The sequence below is a fragment of the Opisthocomus hoazin genome, chromosome 4 (assembly GCF_030867145.1).
Source record: "Opisthocomus hoazin isolate bOpiHoa1 chromosome 4, bOpiHoa1.hap1, whole genome shotgun sequence".
NCBI lineage: Eukaryota > Metazoa > Chordata > Aves > Opisthocomiformes > Opisthocomidae > Opisthocomus > Opisthocomus hoazin.
In genome coordinates this window covers 83,947,359-83,971,822 of record NC_134417.1, presented here as the reverse complement: position 1 = coordinate 83,971,822, position 24,464 = coordinate 83,947,359, and the positions used below count along the sequence as shown (strand labels likewise).

General features: G+C 42.0%; 1 protein-coding gene across 2 annotated transcripts in view; it reads right to left on the bottom strand.

Moving 5' to 3' along the window:
* PTPRN2 (protein tyrosine phosphatase receptor type N2) overlaps positions 1-24,464 on the bottom strand; it is a 707,013-nt gene that overhangs the window by 414,537 nt on the left and 268,012 nt on the right. For both annotated transcript variants that reach the window (XM_075419758.1, XM_075419759.1), the window contains 3 exons: positions 16,471-16,945; positions 2,408-2,662; positions 1,025-1,065 (listed from right to left, as the gene is read on the bottom strand). In XM_075419758.1, the coding sequence (XP_075275873.1) occupies positions 1,025-1,065; positions 2,408-2,662; positions 16,471-16,945 (771 nt within the window). The remainder of the gene's footprint in view (positions 1-1,024; positions 1,066-2,407; positions 2,663-16,470; positions 16,946-24,464) is intronic.

Genomic DNA, 24,464 nt, shown 5'->3' with positions numbered 1-24,464 from the left:
CACTAAGAAATCTATACATGGGATCCTGTGTAAGTCTAGTGTGAATACAGCATTTCATTCCTTGAAGAATTTCATGTGGGTAGTTAAAACTCCTTCCAAACTGTCGACTTGTGTGTTTTCCTTGCTTGGTTGAAGGGCAGCGACTAAAGAGATTTTACTGTGGACACAAGAAGGTTTGCCAATCTATGAGTCTTGCAGTGCTAGCTTTACAAAGCATATATAGTAGTAGAAGTTTCACAGTAGTTTTTAAAAATATTTCTTTGACATTTTTCTGCTCCATGAAACCCAGAAAAAGAAAGATGAATATACCTCAAAAATGGCTGAATATAGGGCATAAGTCTATAGGATATGATTCAAATCTCATGAGGAATATTGTAAAGACAACCTGGATTAGAATCCCAAATTTGACTTTACCACCTAGGGTACAACATGCAATGCCTAGAGCTTTTGAAATATCTCTGGTACTCAGCAATTTGGAAGAATTAATGACAAAGAATGACAGATCCTATGAAAGAGGGAATTCTGAACCCTCCCACAAACATGTGCCATCAGACGGAATACGTTTACTCACCTGCTATGAAAATCAGAGATATTATCCAAGCAAGGATGTTTAAGTTTCCCCAGAACTAAGAGCCAAAGGACAGGTGAAAAAAGGGTGTTTTCAACAGAACAATATCCAAAATTTACTCAATACTCAAAATCTAATATCCAGAGGAAAATCCCAAATTTGTCTGAACTTTGGATCTGTTATGAATTCTGTCTATTTACAACTGAGGGACAGGCATAACAGGACTTGATTTTCATTTGCTGAACTGCAACACTCATTTTGCTTAGGTGTTAAATAGATGTTCATTTAATACTTCAGTGCATCAGCAACAATATGCCTACGCTGTGACATTGAATTATGTCTACACAAGACACTAAACAATTCTTATGTTTCAGAAGTGTGGTTTTGACCTTCACTGCATATAGACCTGATATTCTGAGACGTAATGGTTATTCTGTTAAAAGGCTGGTACTCTACCTCTTTATCAGTTTTGGCACTGGCTTCATGCGCTTCGTTGTCTGTAGGATATGGAAAGCACAAATATATAGTTATGAAGGGAAAACATCACACATGAAGCAAACACCACTTATAGACTGTTTTGTAGAGGTGGCATTTTCATGCAATTTAAACATTAAGACATCAAAGATGAAAGGGCAGGGTGAAGAGCACTGTATAATTGAGTATCGTTATTCTAACCTCACTTCGATAGCAAATTGATGCAAGATCAATAGACAGAGTACTTCAAGAGCCAATGTAATAGTGTTCTTTTGCTAATTAAGTGTACAATCTTTGCATCAGTTTATCAATATCTAGGAAAAAAACAGTAAAATGGTTCTAGCTGGCTGAATGGACATTTACATTAAAGAAAAAGGAAACATGTACAACCCTCATACACATTGTGGTGGAAGAAAAAGACATTTCTGTAGATATCATCTAGCAAAAACAGATTACAGTTTAACCACAGTGACGATATGCTATCACATCATTAACTTCGGTCAAATAATGCTGGCTTTTTGGTTTATGAACTCAGTCTTATTCATCTCTCCCAGCATGATTCAGGACCCTCAGGTCTGCTCATTTGAATCTACACAAAGAACTGGCAATTAAAATAACAAGAAGATCTCTAACTAGTCAGGATTTCAATATATCACCATGAAAAAAGACAGTAAGTTAAAATCACTGTTTGTCACTTTTACCATATGTTTTTTGGTGTCCTAGATATCATAACATTCCTAAAACAGAGAATGGGTAAGTGGGAACAAGCCCCATTGTGGTATTAACTCATTAATGGCAATTACCGTAGTTCCTGAATCTGCATCACAAGGGAAATATTTGTCCAGACAGAACCAAATAACCATAATAACACTTCTATTTTCTTAAGCAGGAAAAGGAATGTGTAGTTTTCTACCTGTACCCATGACTTTCTTCTGCAAGTAATTGTGGTACCTTAAAGAATGATCATCTGTAAAACGCAATTTTTTCCCCACGTATTTCAAAATACTTTCTTGGAATATAATCAATTTTCATTATCAATTTGCTTAAACACCTCATTTTCAAGAAAGAGAAATTAGACAACACTGCATAAAGCAATTTGTATTTCAATATAATTGGGTGTGTAGGTTGATCTTGTTTGTGAAGCTTGAAGACCAAGGGTTCACAAACAGATGCGTTTTTGATAAATTGAGTATCTGCTGTAAAAAGAAAATAATAAAGCTAAAATTCTACACCCTTTAGGGAAAAATATACATTTCCCTCCTGTCCTCTTTAAAACTGATGAAAAAAACTCTAGCACTATTGTGAAACAATAAAGGAAAATTAGGGTAGCTGTCTTTTGCTGTATTTAACTCTTAGAACTAATACCTGCTATGTTAACACTGTTTTCCATTAATCCAGTCTGAATCTCTGCCTTTCCTTGAGTACCTCCTTTCTTCATTTGTGCTCCTGTTTTGTCTTCTCTAGGTTTTCCAGCACCCTCTTCTGTTTCTTCCTGCATGCCAACAGTTTGAATTGCATTGGAGATAGTATCAGCAATCTCATCCAGTTCTGTTGAGCTGAGATTCTCCACATCCACCTGGTGTTTTTCTAGGTCCTTCAATACATCTTTAATAAGTGTTTCTGGATCACAAAACAACATAAACACAAGATTTAGCCACATACATGAAGCACAAGCGCTTGTATCAGTAAGTATCTTTCATATTTCCTAAGAGATAACTTCTCCGTCATGGAGCATTTCTTTTCCAAAAGAGTGCATACACATTTGTGTTGCCATCTCTACAGAAAACACAGTATTACAAATGGATATTAGAGTTTATGACAAGGTGAATCGGTGTCAGGCACTGGTGGATGTATGCCTGCAAGTTGTCCTAGACAGAGGGGTATAAAACTGCTACTTTTTCTTTACAAGAAGAGCATTGTTTCCTACTCTAAACCAAGTCAAAACACTGAAGACAAGTGTTAAGACAGCTTAACATGTTTAAGCTACCTTTTAAGCTGCGCTAAGACAGTGCAAACAACACTACTGTTTATTAAAGCTCAGGTTTCTCTGGGAATTTGGTTTTTGCAAGGTAAACAGCTAAGAGAGTTCTGGGAAAAAAAGTCAGATGTTTTGTCTTTCAATCGAAAAGCCCCTCTGAAATTAGAAGCAAGTTTGGATGTATGTCCATTATTTAAGTGGATATGTAATGGACAAACTTTCTAAATTGTATTGATATCTCTTGGAACACATATATTTTGTCAAAAGACAACTTCACTGTTTGCGTTTGTCCGCTATCAATATTTTGTCAGTCACATTGAGGAAAGAAATGTTAAGATGACATTCCAGGCCAGGAAAAGCAAATGGACTTACATTTTGGGGAAAAAAAAACCCAAAACAACAAAAAAACAACTTTGATGCAAAAAAGGTTTTGAAGGTGAGGAAATTCAAGGACAATGGATATTAAAGCTGAGTTAGAAGAAGTAACATAACAGCTCTTCAGAGAAGGTACTTTTCTGACTGCATATATCCTTCAGCACCATTCTGTATAACTCTATAAAGCTCAGCCTAATGTCCCTTGGAGTATGAGACAGTAAATGTAGGGCTCACTCTACCATGCCAAAACCGTTTTCAACCATGCCTGTGTTCTGCTTATTCATGCTGATCAGGAATCTAGCATACATATGCATATACATGCAAGAAAACTCTTTCGCATAGGTCGTGTAAGAAGAGAAAGATATGGACTGCTTTTAAATCACTGTTGAATATATGAATTTACATATAAGCAGTTTGAAGGCAACATCCAACCGTTTTTCTTACAGTAATGTTCTCCCTGTGAAGCTCTGCAGTTGGACATGTTCATCATCCTCTGTAAACAAGACTTTGGGACCATGCTCTCAGCTTTCAGGCTTACATAAAGGTGAATTAATAAGTAAGCGCACAAAGGGGAAAATGCTAACCGGAAAAAGGGCTAAAAAGAAGGTTTTACTTTTCACAGCAAAGGAGGAAGAAGTAGTTAGAAATTCTTCTGCTCTAGGGAAGAGGCAGCAGAACATATGAGGTTTTGCAGGAAGACACGAATAAAGGAAGAGTGTGGCCAGCAGGTCTAGGGAAGTTCTTCTCCCCCTCTACTCTGCCCTAGTGAGGCCCCATCTGGAGCACTGTGTCCAGTTCTGGGCTCCCCAGTTCAAGAAAGATGAGGAGCTACTGGAGAGGGTCCAGCGGAGGACTACAAAGATAATGAGGGGACTGGAGCATCTCCCCTACATGGAAAGACTGAGGGAGTTGAGCTTGTTTAGCCTGAAGAAGAGAAGGCTGACAGGGGATCTTATAAATACTTATAAATATCTTAAGGGTGGGTATCAAGAGGATGGGTCAGACTCTTTTCAGCAGTGCCCAGTGACAGGACAAGGGGCAATAGGCACAAAATGAAGCATAGGAAGTTCCAGCTGAACATGAGGAAGAACTTCTTCCCTCTGAGGGTGATGGAGCACTGGAACAGGCTGCCCAGGGAGGTTGTGGAGATATTCAAAACCCGCCTGGACAAGGTCCTATGCAACCTGCTCCAGGTGACCCTGCTTTGGCAGGGCGGTTGGACTAGATGACCCACAGAGGTCCCTTCCAAACCCTATGATTCTGATTCTGCGATTATTTGTCACTGGGAAAAGAGGCTAAGACCTTGGACACAACCATCATTTTTTGGACCCCACCGTGTTAGCTGCAGATGTTAGAGCCTGCAGCTAACCAACAGCTTCTCAATGCCATCTCAAGGCAGCTATTAATTAATTTCCTCTGACCTGCCCCATAATTCACCACCTAAATGAATGCCTTTTTCCTAAACTAATTAGTCAATATAAATCAATATAACTTAAGCAGTTTATGTAGTAGGTTTACAGTGACTCAAATAGAGTTTTGACAAAGGGGAAGGTAGTTCTTTGATGTAGTTTCTTTTCCAGGTTAAAAGGATACATCTTTGATATAATCCTTCATGACGATATTACAAAATTCTACTGGTATCATTATAAAATTCAGGGGAGGTTGTATGCTGTGAGCTTTTGAAATTCACTTGCAGTATTGGGTTTACATTGCTGGAGGCCAGGTGCCCACCAAAGCCGGTCTATCACTGCCCTCTTCAACTGGACAGGGGAGAGAAAATATAATGAAATGCTTGTGGGTCGAGTTAGGGGCAGGGAGAGATCACTCACCAGTTACTGTCACGGGCAAAATGGACTCGACTTCGGGAAATTAGTTTAATTTGTTACCCATCAAATCAGAGTAGGATAATGAGAAATAAAATCAAATCTTAAAACACCTTCCCCCTCAACCCTCCTTTCTTCCCAGGCTTAAATTCACTCCCGATTTTCTCTCCCTCCTAACCCCAGAGTGGTGCTGCGGGATGGGGAATGGGGGTTGTGGCCAGTTCATCACACTTTGTCTCTGCCGCTCCTTCCTCATCACACTCTGCCTCTGCTCCAGTGTGGGGTCCCTCCCACGGGAGGCAGTTCTCCACAAACTTCTCCAACATGAGTCCTTCCCATGGGCTGCAGTTCTTCATAAACTCCTCCAGTGTGGGTCCCTCCCACAGGGTGCAGTCTTTCAAGAACAGGCTGCTCCAGTGTGGGTCCCCCTTTGGGTCACAAGTTCTGCCAGCAAACCTACTCCAGCGTGGGCTCCTGTCTCCATGGAGCCACAGGTCCTGGCAGGAGCCTGCTCCAGCGCGGACTTCCCACCGGGTCACAGCCTGCTTCAGACATCGACCTGCTCCAGCGTGGGCTCTCCATGGGCTTCAGGTGGAGATCTGCTCCACCGTGGACCTCCATGGACTGCAGGGCACAGCCTGCCTCACCAGGGTCAGCTCCAGGGGCTGCAGGGGAATCTCTGGAGCCTGGAGCACCTCCTCCCCATCCTCCTTCACTGACCTTGGTGTCTGCAGAGTTGTTTGTCTCCCATCATCTCAGTTCTCTCCCAGCTGATGTTGCACAGCAGTTTTTATTCTTCCTTAACTATGTTATCCAAGAGGCCCTACCACTGTCGCTGACAAGCTCAGCCTTGGCCAGCAGCGGGTCCATCTTGGAGCCGTCAGGCATTGGCTCTATCGGATACAGGGGAAGCTTCTGCAGCTTCTCACAGCAGCTACTCCTGTAGCCCCCCTGCTACAAAAACTTTGTCATGCAAACCCAGTACACTTACAAAAATACAGTTTTAAGCACATTTAAGTGCAACTATCAATAAAAAAGATAGGTTAACTCTATGATGCTGCTTCAAACTCTGGCAGCCAAAGAAGACTGTGGTACCATACTGAAATGGTAGAGTGTTTTGTACAGGAAAACAAGTGTTTGGTAACAAGAGTCAAAGACTAAATCTCACAACCTATGCCAGAATCCCTCGGCCAAGATACAGGGAGGCAGCAAAATTAGGGCTGACGTTTGACGGAAGCTGAGTAACGCTTCAGAGTTGGACACATTTCTCTCTACATTTCATTTTATTGGATCCATCCCTTGTTATGAATTTAATAATATAGTAAAAATATAATGACCAAATACTTTTGCTTAGGAGAGAAATCTGCAAGAGCAAATTGATCCAATTTGCAATAAAAGTTTTCACTAGATTTGATTAAACTGAGTTCAAGAAACCTTTTCAAGATGCACAACAGCTACCTGGAAGATAACAAGAAGGGCTTCTACAGGTATGTCAGCCAGAAAAAGGTGGTCAAAGAAAGCGTACCGCTGCTCATGAGCGAGACCGGCTCATAGAAAGTTTTGGGTCGGAAGGGACCCCTAGAGGTCATCTAGTCCAACCTCCCCGCAGTGAGCAGGGACACCACTAACTAGATCAGGTTGCTCAGAGACCTGTCCAACCTGGCCTTGAATGTTTCCAGGGATGAGGCCTCCACTGCCTCTCTGGGCAACTCGTTCCAGTGTTTCACAACCCTCATTGTAAAGAATTTCTTCCTTATATCTAGCCTAAACCTAACCTGTTTTAGTTTAAAACCATTACCCCTCGTCCTGTCACTGTTGTCTCTACTAAAAAAAATATCGTCCCCATCTTTCCTATAGGCTCCCTTTAAGTACTGAAAGGCTGCAATCAGGTCTCCGCACAGACTTCTCTTCTCCAGGCTGAACAAGCCCAACTGTCTCAGCCTGTCCTCGTAGGAGAGGTGCTCCAGCCCTCGGATCATTTTTGTAGCCGTCCTTTGGACATGCTCCAACAGTTCCATGTCCTTCTTGTGCTGAGGGCTCCAGAGCTGAACGCAGTACTCCAGGTGAGGTGTCACCAGAGCAGAGTAGAGGGGCAGAATCACCTCTCTCGACCTGCTGGCCACGCTTCTCTTGATGCAGCCCGGGACACGGTTGGCCCTCTGGGCTGCCAGCGTACATTGCCGGCTCATGTCCAGCCTTTTGACTATCAGCACCCCCAAGTCCCTCTCAGCAGGGCTGCTCTTGATGCTTTCATCCCTCAGCCTGTATTGATACCGGGGATTACACCGACCCAGGTGTAGGACCTTGCACTTGGCCTTGTTGAACCTCATGAGGTTCACACAGGCCCACCTCTCCAGCTTGTCCAGGTCCCTCTGGATGGCATCCCGTCCTTCTGGTGTATCAACCATACCACTCAGCTTGGTGTCATCTGCAAACTTGCTGAGGGTACACTCGATGTCACTGTCCATGTCATTGATAAATATATTGAACAGCACCGGTTCCAGTACGGACTCCTGAGGGACTCCACTCGTCACTGGTCTCCATCTGGACATTGAGCCGTTGACCACTACCCTTTGGCTGCGACCATCCAACCAATTCCTTATCCACCGAACGGTCCACCCATCAAATCCATGGCTCTCCGATTTAGAGAGAAGGATGTTGTGGGGGACCGTGTCAAAGGCTTTACAAAAATCCAGATAGATGACATCCATTGGTTTTCCCTTGTCCACCCTTGTTGTTACACCATCATAGAAAGCCACTAGGTTGGTCAGGCAGGACTTGCCCTTGGTGAAGCCATGCTGGCTGTCTCGAACCACCTCCCTGGCCTCCATGTGCCTTAGCATAGCTTCTAGGAGGATCTGTTCCATGATCTTCCCAGGCACAGAGGTGAGGCTGACAGGTCGGTAGTTCCCAGGGTCTTCCTATCTACCCTTTTTTGAAAAGGGACACAATGTTTCCCTTTTTCCAGTCACCAGGGACTTCCCCTGACTGCCATGACTTTTCAAATATCATGGAGAGTGGCTTGGCAACTACATCAGCCAGTTCCCTCAGGAGTCTGGGATGAATCTCATCAGGTCCCATGGACTTCTGTACGTTTGGGTTCCTCAGGAGGTCCCGAACATGATCTTCACTTACAGCTGGAGGGATTTTACCCTCCTGCTCTCCTTCATGCCATCCATTGACTAGGGAGGGGTGAGGAGAGAGGTTGCCAGTGAAGACTGAGGCAAAAAAAGTTATGGAGTACCTCAGCTTTCTCCTCATCTGCTGTTACTAGTTTGCCAGTCTCGCTCATGAGCGGGGGTACGCTTTCTTTGACAATCTTTTTCCGGCTGACGTACCTGTAGAAGTCCTTCTTATTTTTCGCATCCCTTGCCAAGTTCAGCTCCAGCTGTGCCTTGGCCTTCCTGACCCCATCCCTACACAACTGGGCAGCTTCCTTATACTCTTCCCAGGAAGCCAGTCCCTGCTTCCACTGCCTGTGCAGTTCCCCCTTATATGTCAGTTCCAAATCAAAACTAAAACATTTTGACTAAATTTATAAAAACACATTGTAAGGCACATCATAGTAGGAAAAAGTGTTCTTGGAACACCATTTGATTACCTGACATCAGTGCATCTAAAAAAGAATGAAAACTGTGATGACTTCCGTGACTCATTTTCAAAAGTTTTTGCCATTTATCCATTGATATGAATAATCCATGATGTGCAGCAGCTAACATCTAAGAATGAGATTTTGAAGCTTTTTGCAATCATCTGGAATAATATTTACAAATGTTCATAATAATTTTTAGTGCAGATCAAGAATGCCGCTCTGTATTTCTAAACTCCTTGTAAATGTGGAATGGTCTTAGAAAATATCTATTTCAAGAATGAAGGGCTTCTATAGTCACACAAACATCATTCATTAACGTTCAATTTTAGGCAAAAGAAGAGAGAACATGCCCAAAACCGCCAGCTGGTTAGAGCCTTGACCATGATTTTCCCACAATCTACGTTAGTTTCCTAACCTTTAAATGATATTGACTACTTTAGGATCACTCGATCACCTTGCTACAATATTTTTGAAGCATTTTCACTTGTTCAACTTCAGGACAGAAACCACATTTATTTTCTCTTGATTTAGAACGCCTGCTTTTTAGCCACAAAACACTGAGAAGAATGTCATTCAGCTACTGTGATTTTCAAGGTATTAGGAAACAATTTACCAAGGAATTGGATTTATGAATAAAAAATCAAAACCACTTACATGCCTAGTAGCACTAGTTTTTTAAAATTTAGACTATCAGATTCTCAAGTTTCCTCAGTGCTAAAGTTACTTAGAGTCCTGAAAGTTTATCTATTTTTTGAAAATGAGACCAAGATTCTTAAAATACTTCCAGAGTGGTAGTAACACTATAGTTTTTAGCAAAATGCTTCAGGAGATGTTTCAAGGAAATTCCAGCAAATGGAACAGCATAAAAGCAATTGCATCACTGACTAAAAGTTGTACAAATGATGCTCGTTCATTTATGATACAAAAGCTAGTTCAAATTATACAAATTCAGCATCAGATTCAAGTAAAAAGTAGCTCATAAATTTTGATTTGAAAAGTCAGCAATCTGAGGTTTCCAAGCTGAAAGCAAGTTTTAAGACTCAGCAAAATAACTTTGTACCTCTATTTGCCTGTCAAATTTTATCTAAGCTAGTTACTGGCCATTACATCAATATTTGAAGACAAATCTTACAAAAGAATTATATTTCAGGACATATATAATTTAAAAATCTATATTAGTATAGCACCACCACATTTTTGTTTATTTCAGTTGTTTCACAGCCAGCTGTCAAGACCAACTACTGAGCTACTCAACAACATACAGTCAATATAGCCTTGTCATTTCCACTCCTTTTTTTCCAGACTACCTTATCTCTGTACCTATTATCTTATCTCTCCAGTCCACTCCCACAGGTGCCTAGTTAATAACAAAGTGGTCTCAATCTCAAACAAAATGGAAATGAGGGAATGAGTGGGGAATCACACAAGACAACGAATGGCCACAGGCCCTACTCCAGATAATACTAACAGGCTCACTGCATGTCACAGAATCACAGAATCACAGAATAGTAGGGGTTGGAAGGGACCTCTGTGGGTCATCTAGTCCAACCCTCCTGCCGAAGCAGGGTCACCTACAGCAAGCTGCACAGGAACTTGTCCAGGCGGGTCTTGAATATCTCCAGAGAAGGAGACTCCACAACCTCCCTGGGCAGCCTGTTCCAGTGCTCCGTCACCCTCAGAGGGAAGAAGTTCTTCCTCAGGTTCAGACAGAACTTCCTGTGCCTCAGTTTGTGCCCATTGCCCCTTGTCCTGTCACCGGCCACCACTGAAAAGAGCTTGGCCCCATCCTCCTGACACCCACCCTTGAGATATTTATAAGCATTTATAAGGTCCCCTCGCAGCCTTCTCTTCTTCAGGCTGAACAAGCCCAGTTCCCTCAACCTCTCCTCGTAGGGGAGATGTTCCAGTCCCCTCATCATCCTCGTAGCCCTCTGCTGGACTCTCTCCAGTAGCTCTTCATCTTTCTTGAACTGGGGAGCCCAGAACTGGACACAGTACTCCAGATGAGGCCTCACTAGGGCAGTGTAGAGGGGAAGGAGAACCTCCCTCGTCCTGCTGGCCACACTCTTCTTGATGCACCCCAGGATCCCATTGGCCTTCTTGGCAGCCAGGGCACACCGCTGGCTCATGGTTAACCTGTCGTCCACCAGGACGCCCAGGTCCCTCTCCACACAGCTGCTCTCCAGCAGGTCCACCCCAAGCCTGTACTGGTGCATGAGGTTGTTCCTCCCCAGGTGCAGGACCCTGCTCTTGCCCTTGTTGAACCTCATCAGGTTCCTCTCTGCCCAGCTTTCCAGCCTAGCCAGGTCACGCTGAATGGCAGCACAGCCTTCTGGTGTATCTACCACACCTCACAGTTTGGTGTCATCAGCAAACTTGCTGAGGATACATTCTAACTCTTCATCCAGGTTGTTGATGAAGAAGTTAAACAAGACTGGGCCCAGTACTGACCCCTGGGGGACACCACTTGTCACCAGCCTCCAACTAGACTCAGCGCCGCTGATGATAACCCTCTGAGTTCTGCCATTCAGCCAGTTCTCTATCCACTTCACTGACCACTCATCCAGCCCACACTTCCTCAGCTTCCCTAGGAGGATATCATGGGAGACTGTGTCGAAAGCCTTGCTGAAGTCAAGGTAGACAACATCCACGGCTCTCCCTTCGTCTACCCAGCCAGTCATGTCATCGTAGAAAGCCATCAGATTGGTCAGGCATGATTTCCCCTTGGTGAATCCATGCTGACTACTCCTGATAACCTTCTTTTCTTCCACTTTCTTGATGATGGCCTCCAGAATAAGCTGCTCCATCACCTTTCCCGGGATGGAGGTGAGGCTGACCGGCCTGTAGTTCCCTGGGTCCTCCTTCTTGCCCTTTTTGAAGACTGGAGTGACATTGGCCTTTCTCCAGTCCTCAGGCACCTCTCCTGTCCTCCAGGACCTCTCAAAGATGATGGAGAGTGGCTCAGCAATGACATCCGCCAGCTCCCTCAGCACTCGTGGGTGCATTCCATCGGGGCCCATGGATTTGTGGACATCCAGATCACTTAAGCGATCCCTCACACAGTCGTCCTCGACCAAGGGAAAGTCGTCCTCTTTGTAGGCTTCTTGTCTTACCTCCAGGGCCTGGGATTCCTGAGGGCCAGTCTTAGCACTGAAGACTGAAGCAAAGAAGGCATTCAGTAGCTCTGCCTTCTCCGCATCCTCCGTCACCAGGACACCCGCCTCATTCAGCAGCGGCCCCACGTTGTCCCTAGTCTTCCTGGTTCATTTAATAAACCTGTGATTTAGAGGTCTCATGCTCTTCTGATGCTGCTATTCCTGCCCTGGTCAATGCCTACTAGGCACAGTTCATCAAATGAACTCCTAAATACTGGTGTCACCGTGAGTGAAACTTTGGCACTATATGCTACCTTTACTGAACAGCTACAAATGTGACTTCAAATGTCAGGGACCAAAGGCGGTAAGCAAAGCTAGTAAGTATGAAGAACATCATGATTTTCAGTATACTGGGAGGAACAGTCACCACAATGTCTGTAACAGCCTGGTGAAATGGAGGTCTACATAAAGAGTCTTCATGAGGTTACTGATATGATGTTAATATACGTCCATGTTAAGTATGTATGTTTCCACTTCTTCTCATGGCACTTGTCCACATTTATATATCATTTGCATATTATTGGATAAGGCTGATACACAAATAAATATTAGTGCATCCATTTACAAACACGTCTGGGTAATCTAAGGAAATTATAATGAAATTATTAAAATCAGAAAATATTTTTGAAGACCAAAAAGCAGACAGATCCTGCAGTGACACATCACTTGAGCAGCACATGTACTCGAACACGCACATACCTGTGCACAGCTTTTATACTCTCCCACTGACCCCTTCTAAAGAGGATCAGCAATGCTCAGCCATGTTTCACAGGGCTTGCACTGCAAACGAGGCTTCTCCCTTAACTCCAGCTTCTGAACTGAAGAAGGCAAGTTGCCTTTCATAGTTGCCTTGGAACCGTAATGAGAGTAAAGGCAAATATATCTTAGATGATGCAATTTTTAAAACCGCTTTCACCAGTAGAATTCCCCTAGTAGGTAACAATAGCAGCGTAGCAAGGGAAAACAGCTTTTTACTGTATAGATCATAAATCATGCTCCACACTCTGTTGACACAACCACCAAAGCCAGCTTGCCTGACCACTGAACGGTATGGCAGCAGTCACTCTGCCAGCAGTCCCACAGGGTGGTCTGTCTGCTTCTACCCCATAGAAGTGCTGACCACATATTATCTGTCCTCAGCAGCTGAGTACCATACAGATTGGTGACCACAGCTTTGCAAGACAGAGAACGTACATCTTTATAAACATGGAAGTTTGTTATTTTTTGAAAAAAAGATTCCTGAATTACTAATTTTGTGACCTTTGCAAAGCAATGCAGAGATGTCTTCTGTAATATTTCACACACCAATAATGAGCAGGGTAGAACAAATCACTTAAAACTGAGCCAAATTCTAAATATGGCTGGTGCAGAAGACAGATAAACTATTCCATTATTGCACACTACAAAAGCAGTACCCACACACATCATGCTACTCCTGGAGATAATAGTTTCCAAATCTGATGGAAAAATATCTTCACATTTCCTTTTCTTGTATTTCTCCCTCAGGGTGCTTTGTTAGCTAATTTACCTGCCACTGTTTTGCAGCAATTCTCAGTGCTAATCTGCTCAGTACCTTCTGGATTGTTGTCCCAATCAAATTCTTTTGTCTAATCCTGTATCAGAAGCAGCAGAGAACTGAGCTTGCGTGACTGCGCCCAATGCTTTCCAGTTTTTGAACAGTTCTGTGGTTTAGAGAGTGCAAGAAAGAAACAACCTGCAAGCATACAAAAATCCTGAAGCACGAGAGCGATTGGAGAAAGCTTAAAATCAGAAAGAGATGGCGCGGTCAGGCTGGCAAATCTGAATCCAAACCACCATCACTCCAACGGACATCACTTTAAACAACGAATATGCTGGGGTTTGTCCTCACCACTTCCTTAGGAGACTATTAAGTGGCTCAAAAATACAAAGGAAACCATATTATTTCCTACTCAAAATATTCATAATTTTATGTCTACATAACATTTAAAAGTTAATGCAATGGAAGTGGTTCCTACAGGGCACATTACGTATGTGAAGTCAAAGTAGTACAACCCAATGAATTGTGAAACATGTTATTCCCTCTAAGTGTTAAGCATTTTTTTCCCTGTTGTCTCCTACCAGGAAAGGTGAAGTGGAACAGCTGGAGGATAATGAAACCAGCATGTGCCCAGTTTGTTTTGAGTCTAGCGACAAAATTGTCTAACCTGTGCAAGAGACTGACAGTGCCACCTGGATTTGATTTTACATTATAGTTCGTTCCTTGAAACCTATTATCTCTGGGCACCATACCAAGAATGCTTTCACTCCTGAGCATCCTTTAGATTGCAAGCATTAACTTTCCTCTGCCGCAACTCTGACATTTCTGTGTGTTCTCTTTAAAATAAAACACACAAACAACACAAAGTAACAAAAAAACCCCAAAATATCAAGGAATGTTAAACTTTATGGATGATAGTAACTACAGAAGGGGTCCAAAGGAACCCTCTTACACGTCACCAAAATCCATTGGGATAGTGTAACAGATGTAACTGCTTAGTAATGGCTGAGGATCAATTCTTTCATTTTGCAGGCATTCTGAACCACTGGAATAACATCAACAGTTAGATTAGTTCAGAGAAACAACAAAGTGAATGAGTTATTTTCTAAGCACTAGCTGTTCTCCAGCCATGACGTGAAGACACGTCTTATTAAGCAGTGCTTCAGATGTATCACAGTATCCAGTAAGATGTTGCACTCCTTCTTCATTTAAATATTTGTCAAACTATCATATACATTATCTCTAAATTGGAAGGACATGGATTTGACAGATGGACCACTCGTTGGATAAGGAACTGGCTCGATGGATGCACTCAAAGAGTTGCAGTCAATGGCTCGATGTCCAGGTGGAGACCAATGATGAGTGGTGTGCCTCAGGGGTCAGTACTGGGGCCGGTGCTGTTTAATATCTTTGTCTGCGATATGCACAGTGGGACTGAGTGCACCCTCAGCAAGTTTGCCGACACCAAGCTCTGTGGTGTGGTTGACATACTGGAGGGAAGGGATGCCATTCAGAGGGACCTTGAGAGGCTGGAGAGTTGGGCCTGTGTGAACCGCATGAAGTTCAACAAGGCCAAGTGCAAGGTCCTACACATGGGTCAGGGCAATCCCAAGCACAAGTACAGGCTGGGCAGAGAGTGGCTCGAGAGCAGCCCTGAGGAGAAGGACTTGGGGGTACCAATGGATGAGAAGCTCAACATGACCCGGCAATGTGCGCATGCAGCCCAGAAAACCAACTGTATCCTGGGCTACATCAAGAGAAACATTGCCAGCAGGGCAAGGGAGGTGATTCTGCCCCTTTACTCTGCTCTCATGAGACCCCACCTGGAGTACTGCATCCAGCTCTGGAGCCCTCAGTACAAGAAGGACACGGATGTGTTGGAGCGGGTCCGGAGGAGGGCCACAAAGATGATCAGAGGGCTGGAGCACCTCTCCTACGAGGACAGGCTAAGAGAGTTGGGGCTGTTCAGCCTGGAGAAGAGAAGGCTCCAGGGTGACCTTAGAGCAGCCTTCCAGTACCTGAAGGGGGCCTACAGGAAGCATGGAGAGGGACTTTTCACAGGAGTTCGTAGTGATAGGACAAGGGGGAATGGCTCTGAACTAAAAGAGGGCAGATTTAGATTAGATATTAGGAAGAAATTCTTCACCATGAGGGTGGTGAAACACTGGCACAGGTTGCCCAGAGAAGCTGTGGCTGCCTCCTCTCTGGAAGTGTTCAAGGCCAGGTTGGATGGAGCTCTGAGCAACCTGGTCTAGTAGAAGATGTCCCTGCTCATGGCAGGGGGGTTGGAACTAGATGATCTTTAAGGTCGCTTCCAACCCAAACCATTCTACGATTCTATGATTCTATAAAAAGTAATCAGGATATGGTCATAGTTAAGCAGCATTACCAAAAAAAGACGAAAATCCAGCAAATGGGTTGTTTGTTATAGAATGTCAAGTGAAAACTAGTTGTAACCCCACCTTCTTGTATTATTCTGTGTCCACTTGTGCACATAATTGACAGACTCTTTCCCTCTCTGTGTTCTGTGTCAGAACTTATCTAAGTGTTAATTTCTGTTTCTAGCTTGGTCCTTGAATTTCTAGTTAAATTGAGAGAAATAAAACAAATCCAGGCATTTCTGTAGTACCTATATATGGTGTGGGATGCATGCACAAAACCAAATTTGATAGCAAAGATATACCTATAATTATGTGTTGTTTGTAAAGTGCTTTGAAAATATATCAAGTTACATAAATGCTGCATCTTACTGAATGCCATATATTTCTGCATGCATATGGAAGGTGGGTTGAAGAATGTGGGTAGATGTTTGCAAGGAAAGAGTAGTTAGAACAGTGAACATTATTACTGTATTATGGTAGATATAAATGTGCCAATAGTAGGAGATATATCAGAATGTCTAATTATGGGGTTTTTCACTTCAAAAATGCCCAGTGAACATGAGCGAAACTTTGGATGAGTTAATATAAGTAAATTTCAACTTTACCATCCACAACACTCAGAGGGTCCTTTGGATCATCCTGGGAAGCAGATTTGTGATTCAGCATTTCAGGGGTTGGCCCTAGCACTCCAGACACAGGTCTTGTCTGGAACAGCTTCTTCATTTTAAAATCTTCTGCTTTTTCTTTGGCAAAAGTTCCGTCAAAAGGGCTGACTTGCGAAGAGTAGAATCTATCAGCATAAATGTGAGACCCTTTAGTCCTGCTGTGAGAGCTTTTATCACTGCTTTGTGCTGACAAGTTCTGAGTGATGTACGTATGCAGCGCAGTCATCAGAGTTTTTTGGTCAAGCCCAATTTCTGACTCTGGCGAGAACTTGTCTGGCTGAGGCTGGTTGAAGGTCTTCCCACGGAGATTTTCAGCCTGTTGTTGATGGGAAGTTGGCACATGGGCCAAGGGAGGTGCTCTTTTTTTGTGTTTTTGCATCATGTAGTACCTGACAGGATCATTGTAGATGTAATTCTAGAGAGAGAAGGTGGAAAGAAGGACTGGGTCATTATAGTTTTGCGTTTTTTGTTATGCAGGAATCACAGGCATAACTGTTAGTGTTTCACCCACCAGGATAGCAATAATTAGAATCTAATGCTTATGTAGATTGAAAATCTCAAACTGGTAAATTTGCTTTAAAGAAGAACTATCACTTTGGTACAAATTTTGTAAAAGTTTCTTAAAATATTAAACAGTGAGATAAAGATTAGAGAGAGAATTATACAACTCTAACTTCATGTTAACTGTGTATGCCTTATTTGCATTCAGTCAGAGAAAGAAGATTTAGTAAAGCACCTTTCCCTTTGTTTTTTACTACTCTATTGAGAATAACTTTTTTTCAGCATACTTACCAAAAACTAGCAAGTCAAATAAAAAATGTTGCTTTTTAAAGAATACCAAGAAAGTGAAACAAATCTTTTGTATATATGAAATGCTTTGTTCTATTCTAAATTACAACTCAACAATTTAAACAAGAATGTAAAAATGTTTCAATCAAGCTAAAACCACATTTTCATTGAAAAAATGCTGGGGAAAAAATGAAGAGGTGGGCTGGGACTAGAGTTTTCTCTTTTCAGTTTCGGATTTTCAGGGATGCACCAGATGGTGATTCTAGCATTGCAAGAAAACATCTATTGTTTTCACTGACCTTTTTTTTTGTTGATAATGATGAAATTTAGTTTTGAGGACAAATTCTAAATTCCCCGTAAGTACTTTAAGCCTCTATCAAGCACATAGAATCATAGAAATATTAAGGTTGGAAAAGACCTCTAAGATCATTAAGTCCAACCGTCAACCCAACACCACCGTGCCTGCATGAAACAATAAACTCATTAATTAGTATTACATTTACTATAATTTAATCCTAGAGACTTTTTTGTTATGATCACAACCTGAGGTAGGACTTTTCACTTTTAACAAACCAGTTCTACCCTCTTAAATAATTTCAAAAGTAATTTTCCTTCACTCTCTGTTAAATGCAAATTTGAACTGCGTGGTTTTATTATGTTCAGCATTATTCCAGTTAAAGTCTTTGTTCCTAATTCTTTCAGGACACTTTGCTGAAGCTGCATCCCGTACCTTATGGGTGTTGAAGAATGGTTCCCGTTTCTCAGCCGTGGTTTCTTGGTTAAACTGTCACACAAACTACATTTGGTGAAACTTAGGACAGGGATTATTTCAGCTTTCACTGCTACAAATTATAGTGGATCACTGGTGTCCCTGTGCACTGATAGTATAATGGTTTAGGACAGAAAGAGCTGCAAAACGCATATAAAGTGCAGAGGCTGTACACCCCAGAGGAAAGCAATCAGTAGAATTTGGCCAGAAAAATCATTATTTATATATTTCCTAATGAACTTTGTAAAGGCAAAATAAGTAAGGCTGATAAGCTGTTCCAGAGATGAATAAAAACTTTTAGATTTTATCTAGTTCTTTGTTTATGGACAATACTTTTGCTCTCAGTTTGAACAATTTTATTTCTTCTGATAAGTCAGGTGATTTTATAACATATATTCAAAATCCTTGCTTTCCAAGAGGATTATCCTCCCCCTGAAAAATGACTGAAGAGGGTCATTCCATGATTTCATATCATGATTTGTAGATTTATGGCTTATGCAACTTTATTACAGAAAAATTGCACTTTGGCTTCTTTTGCTTGTGATCCACTAACACAAGGCTTTTGACTTCTGCAGGTGGTCTTTAACATAGAAACCTATTTTGTTAATGCCAAGAAATTGGGCTAGAGTAAGACAATGTCAAAGAATATAGAGCTAGAGATCAAGCAGCTTTGTGTATGAAATACTTTCATGTTCCCCAGGAACTGTATCAAACCACAGCAATGTAGCTCCTGTTGAGTGCACCAGCTGCAGGGTCTGCACTGCTCTGATCAACACCGAGAGAGAAGCCAGTTGTCAAAACACAAGTTGAACACTGTTCACATATTTAATAGCAAATGCTAGATGTGAAAAACTACTAGTCATACGTATTCATCTCTCAGTTTCAATGGGTCTTTGCATGGGGTAATTAACTCTTTAATACACACTCCCCAGAAGGAACTGCAGAGGATGACACAAAGCAGTCCCAGACACACCAAGTAGTTTACAGAGAATTCACATAAACTGCCACCTCTCTTTCCCCCCCTGTACTTCCTACCTTACCATCTTTTGGAGGACCTTCTGGGGACAAGGGAAGGAAGAAATGGGAGCTGGGAAAGGGGGAAACTTGGTGGGGGGAAGAGGACATTCCTCCTTCAGCCATGGAAAGACATTCAGTCAGTCAATACAGCCTGTGTAACTATAACCTGATTTGGATCTCTGTCCTATATCCAGATACCTTTTGTTGCCTCTAAAGCTTTACTGGTAAATCAAGTCTTAGGGGGAGAAAACTGCTAGACACTCTCAAACCACTTGTGAAAGATTAGGGTCAGGAGGTGTGGGCTGGCTTCTGATGAGCTATTTAACAAGTCTATATATCCTTTAACATCAACAGAGCTCTTATTTCCTGCTCTTGCAGACAACGAGCACACCATGAAAGAAAACACAACAAAACCACCAAGTGATTGTACACAAATTGGAAACAAGTAAGTGCCAGCCCTGGGCTCAGAGCTATACCTCTATCAAGAAGGGGGAGCCTCCCAGCAGCTTGACAGGTCACACTTTGGGTAGTAAGGGATGAAATATTAAAAGTTCTAATTAAAGTACAGCACTGACAGCTCAGCTGTCTTCACAGTGCACTCAGATACCAGCCCATCCGATGTAGCTTAGTCTGACTTAATTAAAGGGGTCTCATGGTTATATGGCATGGCAATCCCCAACTTGGATGAGAAAAAATCCCCTTCCTCAGCCTTCCCACATCATCTCAAACAAAACACCGCACCAAAAATACATGTGCAACTGAGATATACAAGGTCAAATCCAAGCAAAATTGAAGCACAGATAAATACAACCCTAGACTATGGGTTGGTGCTAAGTGGCATGGGAGAAAATCATATATTTTTTACAGAAAAAGACAGAAGAAAAATATCTGTTACGTGTAGTTTAGAATCCAGTGACCATTTACATCTGAAGTTATTAATAAAAATTGCAGAGCACTGTGATAATCTTACTTGAAGTGTTTTGCAGTCTAGCCTCCAGAACATGGACATTGTTTCACTCACTTCAAAGTTAAATGGCATAATCCATGATCAGTGAAAAGAACAATCTGTAAATTCATCTGTGGGTGCCTTTGGAGAGGATGCTAACATTATGGAGACGCATAAGGAAACAAGTAGCAGGAAAAATTTAAAAAGAAATTTGATTTCTACATTGATTAAACTGGATTTATTTAAAGCACTGCAGTAATCACACAAAAAAAAAGACAAACATTAAATGAAATATGCAGAACTAAAAACGAACACTTTAGTTACCATATAACTGATTTATATAGAATAGGGTTAGAATAGAAGTCGCTGTTACTAGCAGGAATAATTTTTTAATAGATAAGATTCTGTTCAATTATCTCCCGTCACTGATACAGCATCTTTAAAAAGTACTCTGAATTGCTAAATAACTCAGTTTAAAAAAAATCTTATTTCTCCATCTGCACAAGATTTTTCTCTTCTTCACCACCTTTCAAAAAACCTATCTCAATAATTCACACATTATCAACCCCCCTCACACACTAACCTTTCTGAAGATGGAATTGGTAGGGCAATGTCTTGTATGGTTTAGGTATATAAGTAACTGACATTTCCTGCCTGAAATTTCACAGAAGGGCACATTAAATTACACCCTGCAGACACACTGTGCAATAGTCCATAAACTACACTTCTTTAAAGAATAAAAAAAAAAAAAATTTAAAAAAAAGGGTTAGGATTAGACACATACAACCCAAGGCACAGATGAATGCTATTCAATTTATCCACTAAAGGATATATTGATTTGGATATTTTGCCTGAGTGCATAAAGAATGGAATTAAATTTATGACAAAATACTTTCTTTCTTGAGGATATATTTGCTAAATCTTGAAGGCATATAGAGCTAACAAAAAGTCCCTTAGGAATGCATAAAAAAGAAAGCTTCCTCTCTCAATTTCACTTAGCTTTTTCTGTTTTATACATTTTCAGGCACTAGTTCCTGTGTGCTACCACCTAAATTTAGCTGGACCATGATTCCACCTACAATACTTAATTTACTGTGCCTATTTGAGATAGTGTCAGTATGCTTTCTAAAATTAGAAAAGAAATACACAACACTGGAACCAGGCCCTCCCTCACTGATGGCAGGATAACATAAAAGTTTTCAAAGGCTATCAAAAATGAAATCATCTCATACTTTAACTCACCACGTGGAGTGAAAGAAGTTTAGCTTTTCTATCAAAAGCAGTCCAGATACTTTGTGAACCATACACCCTTGACCCTTGTAAACTCACTACTTGGGAAATACACAGAATCACAGAATCACAGAATGGTAGGGATTGGAAGGGACCTCTGTGGGTCATCTAGTCCAACCCTCCTGCCGAAGAAGGGTCACCTACAGCAGGCTGCACAGGACCTTGTCCAGGCGGGTCTTGAATACCTCCAGAGAAGGAGACTCCACAGCCTCCCTGGGCAGCCTGTTCCAGTGCTCTGTCACCCTCATACCACGTACTCCTGTGGACCCCTAACTAAACAGGAGCACAAGAGGCACTGCCTGATTGCTAGATCGGAGTACGGGCTGTGACTTTGTGCACCTCAATTTACCTTTACCTTGAGAGAAATCCAGCCAACAACAAAACCCGAGGGCCAAATGGGTGTTGTGGGGTGGATTACAGTGCAGAAGTTCCTAAGGTGGAGCTGAAACAGCAGTACAGCTATATCCTTAGAGCATCACGACTAAAGTAGCCAGGCCTGTGCTAACAAAGCCTTCGTTCTTTCAGCCTGTGAACTACTGTTCCCACGCAGTGCTGCACCGTCAGGAGGATATCTTAGCAGGTTTCCAGCTAGCTTCAAGCTAGCTGAAAGGGGGGAACTCCTCTTTACAAACCTCTGTGTGCTGTATGAATGTTACACACTCTGCAACTATTCCAGTGTTAGGTTTGTCTGAAAATAATAAGTAAAGCCAATGAAAGAATTCAATTTTCTGAGCAACAGCAGAGCAAAAGCCTTTTCTACTAGATAATAATGACCTTTTCACTTACTGTAGCTAATGATATTATACCATGCAAGAAACCACTGCATAAAAAAACAAGAACGTGGAAGACTAATTCAGAATCCAGAAACTGGTGAAGAGTCCAAACCAGTGCCTCCTGCAGCAATGGGACAGTGTCATGCCATGTTTTTTGTGACAGATTCACAGGCTTACGGCAACAGGCACCATTACAGTCATCTCATCTGACCTATTATTTCACTAATCATTTTCTGTAACTATCTTCTGTACTCTTTCTGAGAATTACAATGGCTTTGAAACCATTTAAGAAATACATCAGAGAAGTAAAAATGGCAAAGATTGTTAATTAACACCCTGTAGTTTGCAGTGTCAAAAGCTTGATCAAGCAAAAGGGGTCCTCAGAGTCTCCTTTGATCAAAACTAGTGATGACTTTCCTTCCTAATTCTGGTTGTGAAACTGCAGTGTGACAGGACTGTCTGGGGTCTGACTGTACACCATTCAATAGTCTACACTGCTGTCATTTCCGTTGACAGAGATTTGATTGTGAGTAGCATATTCTATCACTCTTAAACAAAACAACCCTCCAAAACAAAAAAGAGAGAGCATAAATACATTGGTTTGTTTCATGTGTGAGTTACTATTTAAAAAATTCACTTTTAAGTTTCAAATGTTCCCAGCTGCTGTTGATCTCCTTTGGGATGCTCTTAGTGGCATGCCTACCCTTCAACCTTCCCCCGTAGTCTCCTGCACAAATAATTTATACTGTTAGTTGCCATTTCTTGCACTGCTGAGGAACTTGCTAGCTTCAGTCTTCATAACTAACTGCTAGTTGTTCTCTCTGTTTCTGACCCTTCTCCATCCTAAGGGTTAAAACAAAGTAACTGCCTACAGGGGAGTGGGACTCCTTATGGGATGCCAAGAAGAGCATCTTGTCATTGCACAAGGCATATTATGGGATGTTTAGAGAAAGGATCAGACTGGGAGGGATCAAGGTGGAATGAGAAACAGCTGTGGTAAACAGCAGGAAAAGGCAGTAAAAGGGACTGGTAGCATGTAAGTAGGCTGGCCAGTACGCTTGTCTGACTGTACCTTGTGTTTGATCACCACAGTCTGTCCTGTCTTCTCAATAAACTCCATTTCTAACTATTTTTCTGGGTGAGAAGCTCTCTATTCTGTGTGCATATGCGTGTGTATGGCGGTCTGCGTGCCAACAACTGGAGTCAGACCATGGGTCCTGTGGTGCCTACTGGCAGTACCTGCTCCACCTGGCTGCTGGCTGGATGTGGGGACACAGACCTGAGGCAGCTTCACCTCTGGCAGGCTACCGGTTTTGAAAGCTCCGTAACTTCACTAATAGGAACCAAAAAGTGACAGTCAGCCCCCAGCGGACGGTAGTAATTGTGCAGCATGGCCATCAGTGCTGACAGATATACCAGTGTTTATCAGCTTCCCTTGTCTGTGAACAGTTTGCTCATATGTCAATAAGTCTGTTACTTAAGGTTGCAGTGAATGATGTTTAAACACATTTTCTGTAGGCATATGCTGGTATATTGAGCTAACTCATTATCTAAAGATGATTTACATAGAAACACGAAGATCTTCATCTGCCAAAAGTTGAGCACATTAGCACCAATTCAATATATTTAAAACTCTAACATATGACTCTAGAGACTACTTTTACCCAAAGCAATGCAAGCGGATAGAGATCTGCAGGATCCATGTCTATAACACTGCTCTACAGCCCCCGTGAAAGCATCCAGCCATTTCCTGGACAACTGCGTGAGGTAAGGTGAGGGGTTTTTGTCCCTCAGAAAAACAATTTGTTGTTGCACTGTCCTGAAATGTATACACCAGCACACTAACAAGGAGGTTAGATAAAATGAGTTTAAATTACTGTGAACTATACCTTCTCATTTGATAAGTATGATCTAAAAATAAATACGGAATACAGTTTAAAACTTGTATCACATCTGCCATCTTCTATTTGTTGAGCCCAGTGTAGCAAAATACAGTGAGTAAATATTTGCAAGACAAATAGCAAGCCTGCAGGAGAAATGACAGAAACAAAAACTCCAAACACATGGTATTTGGCAAAAAAAATGAGTCAATTTTGAAGGGGTGTGGAGGGATCAGAAAAAGAAGAAAATCTTATTGTCCAGTCAGTGTTTGAGATTTTAAAATTATCAATCTGTGTAGCATCTGGGAACTACAAGAAATTAATCAACTGCCCTTTTAAATAAGCTTCCTGACTTGACACACATCATTTCTATTACCAGAGGGTAGACTTTGGCCTGTTCAGGATGCTGGTTGAGAGAGTCCCCTGGGAGAGAGTCCTGAAGGGCAAAGGGGTCCTGGCAGGCTGGACAT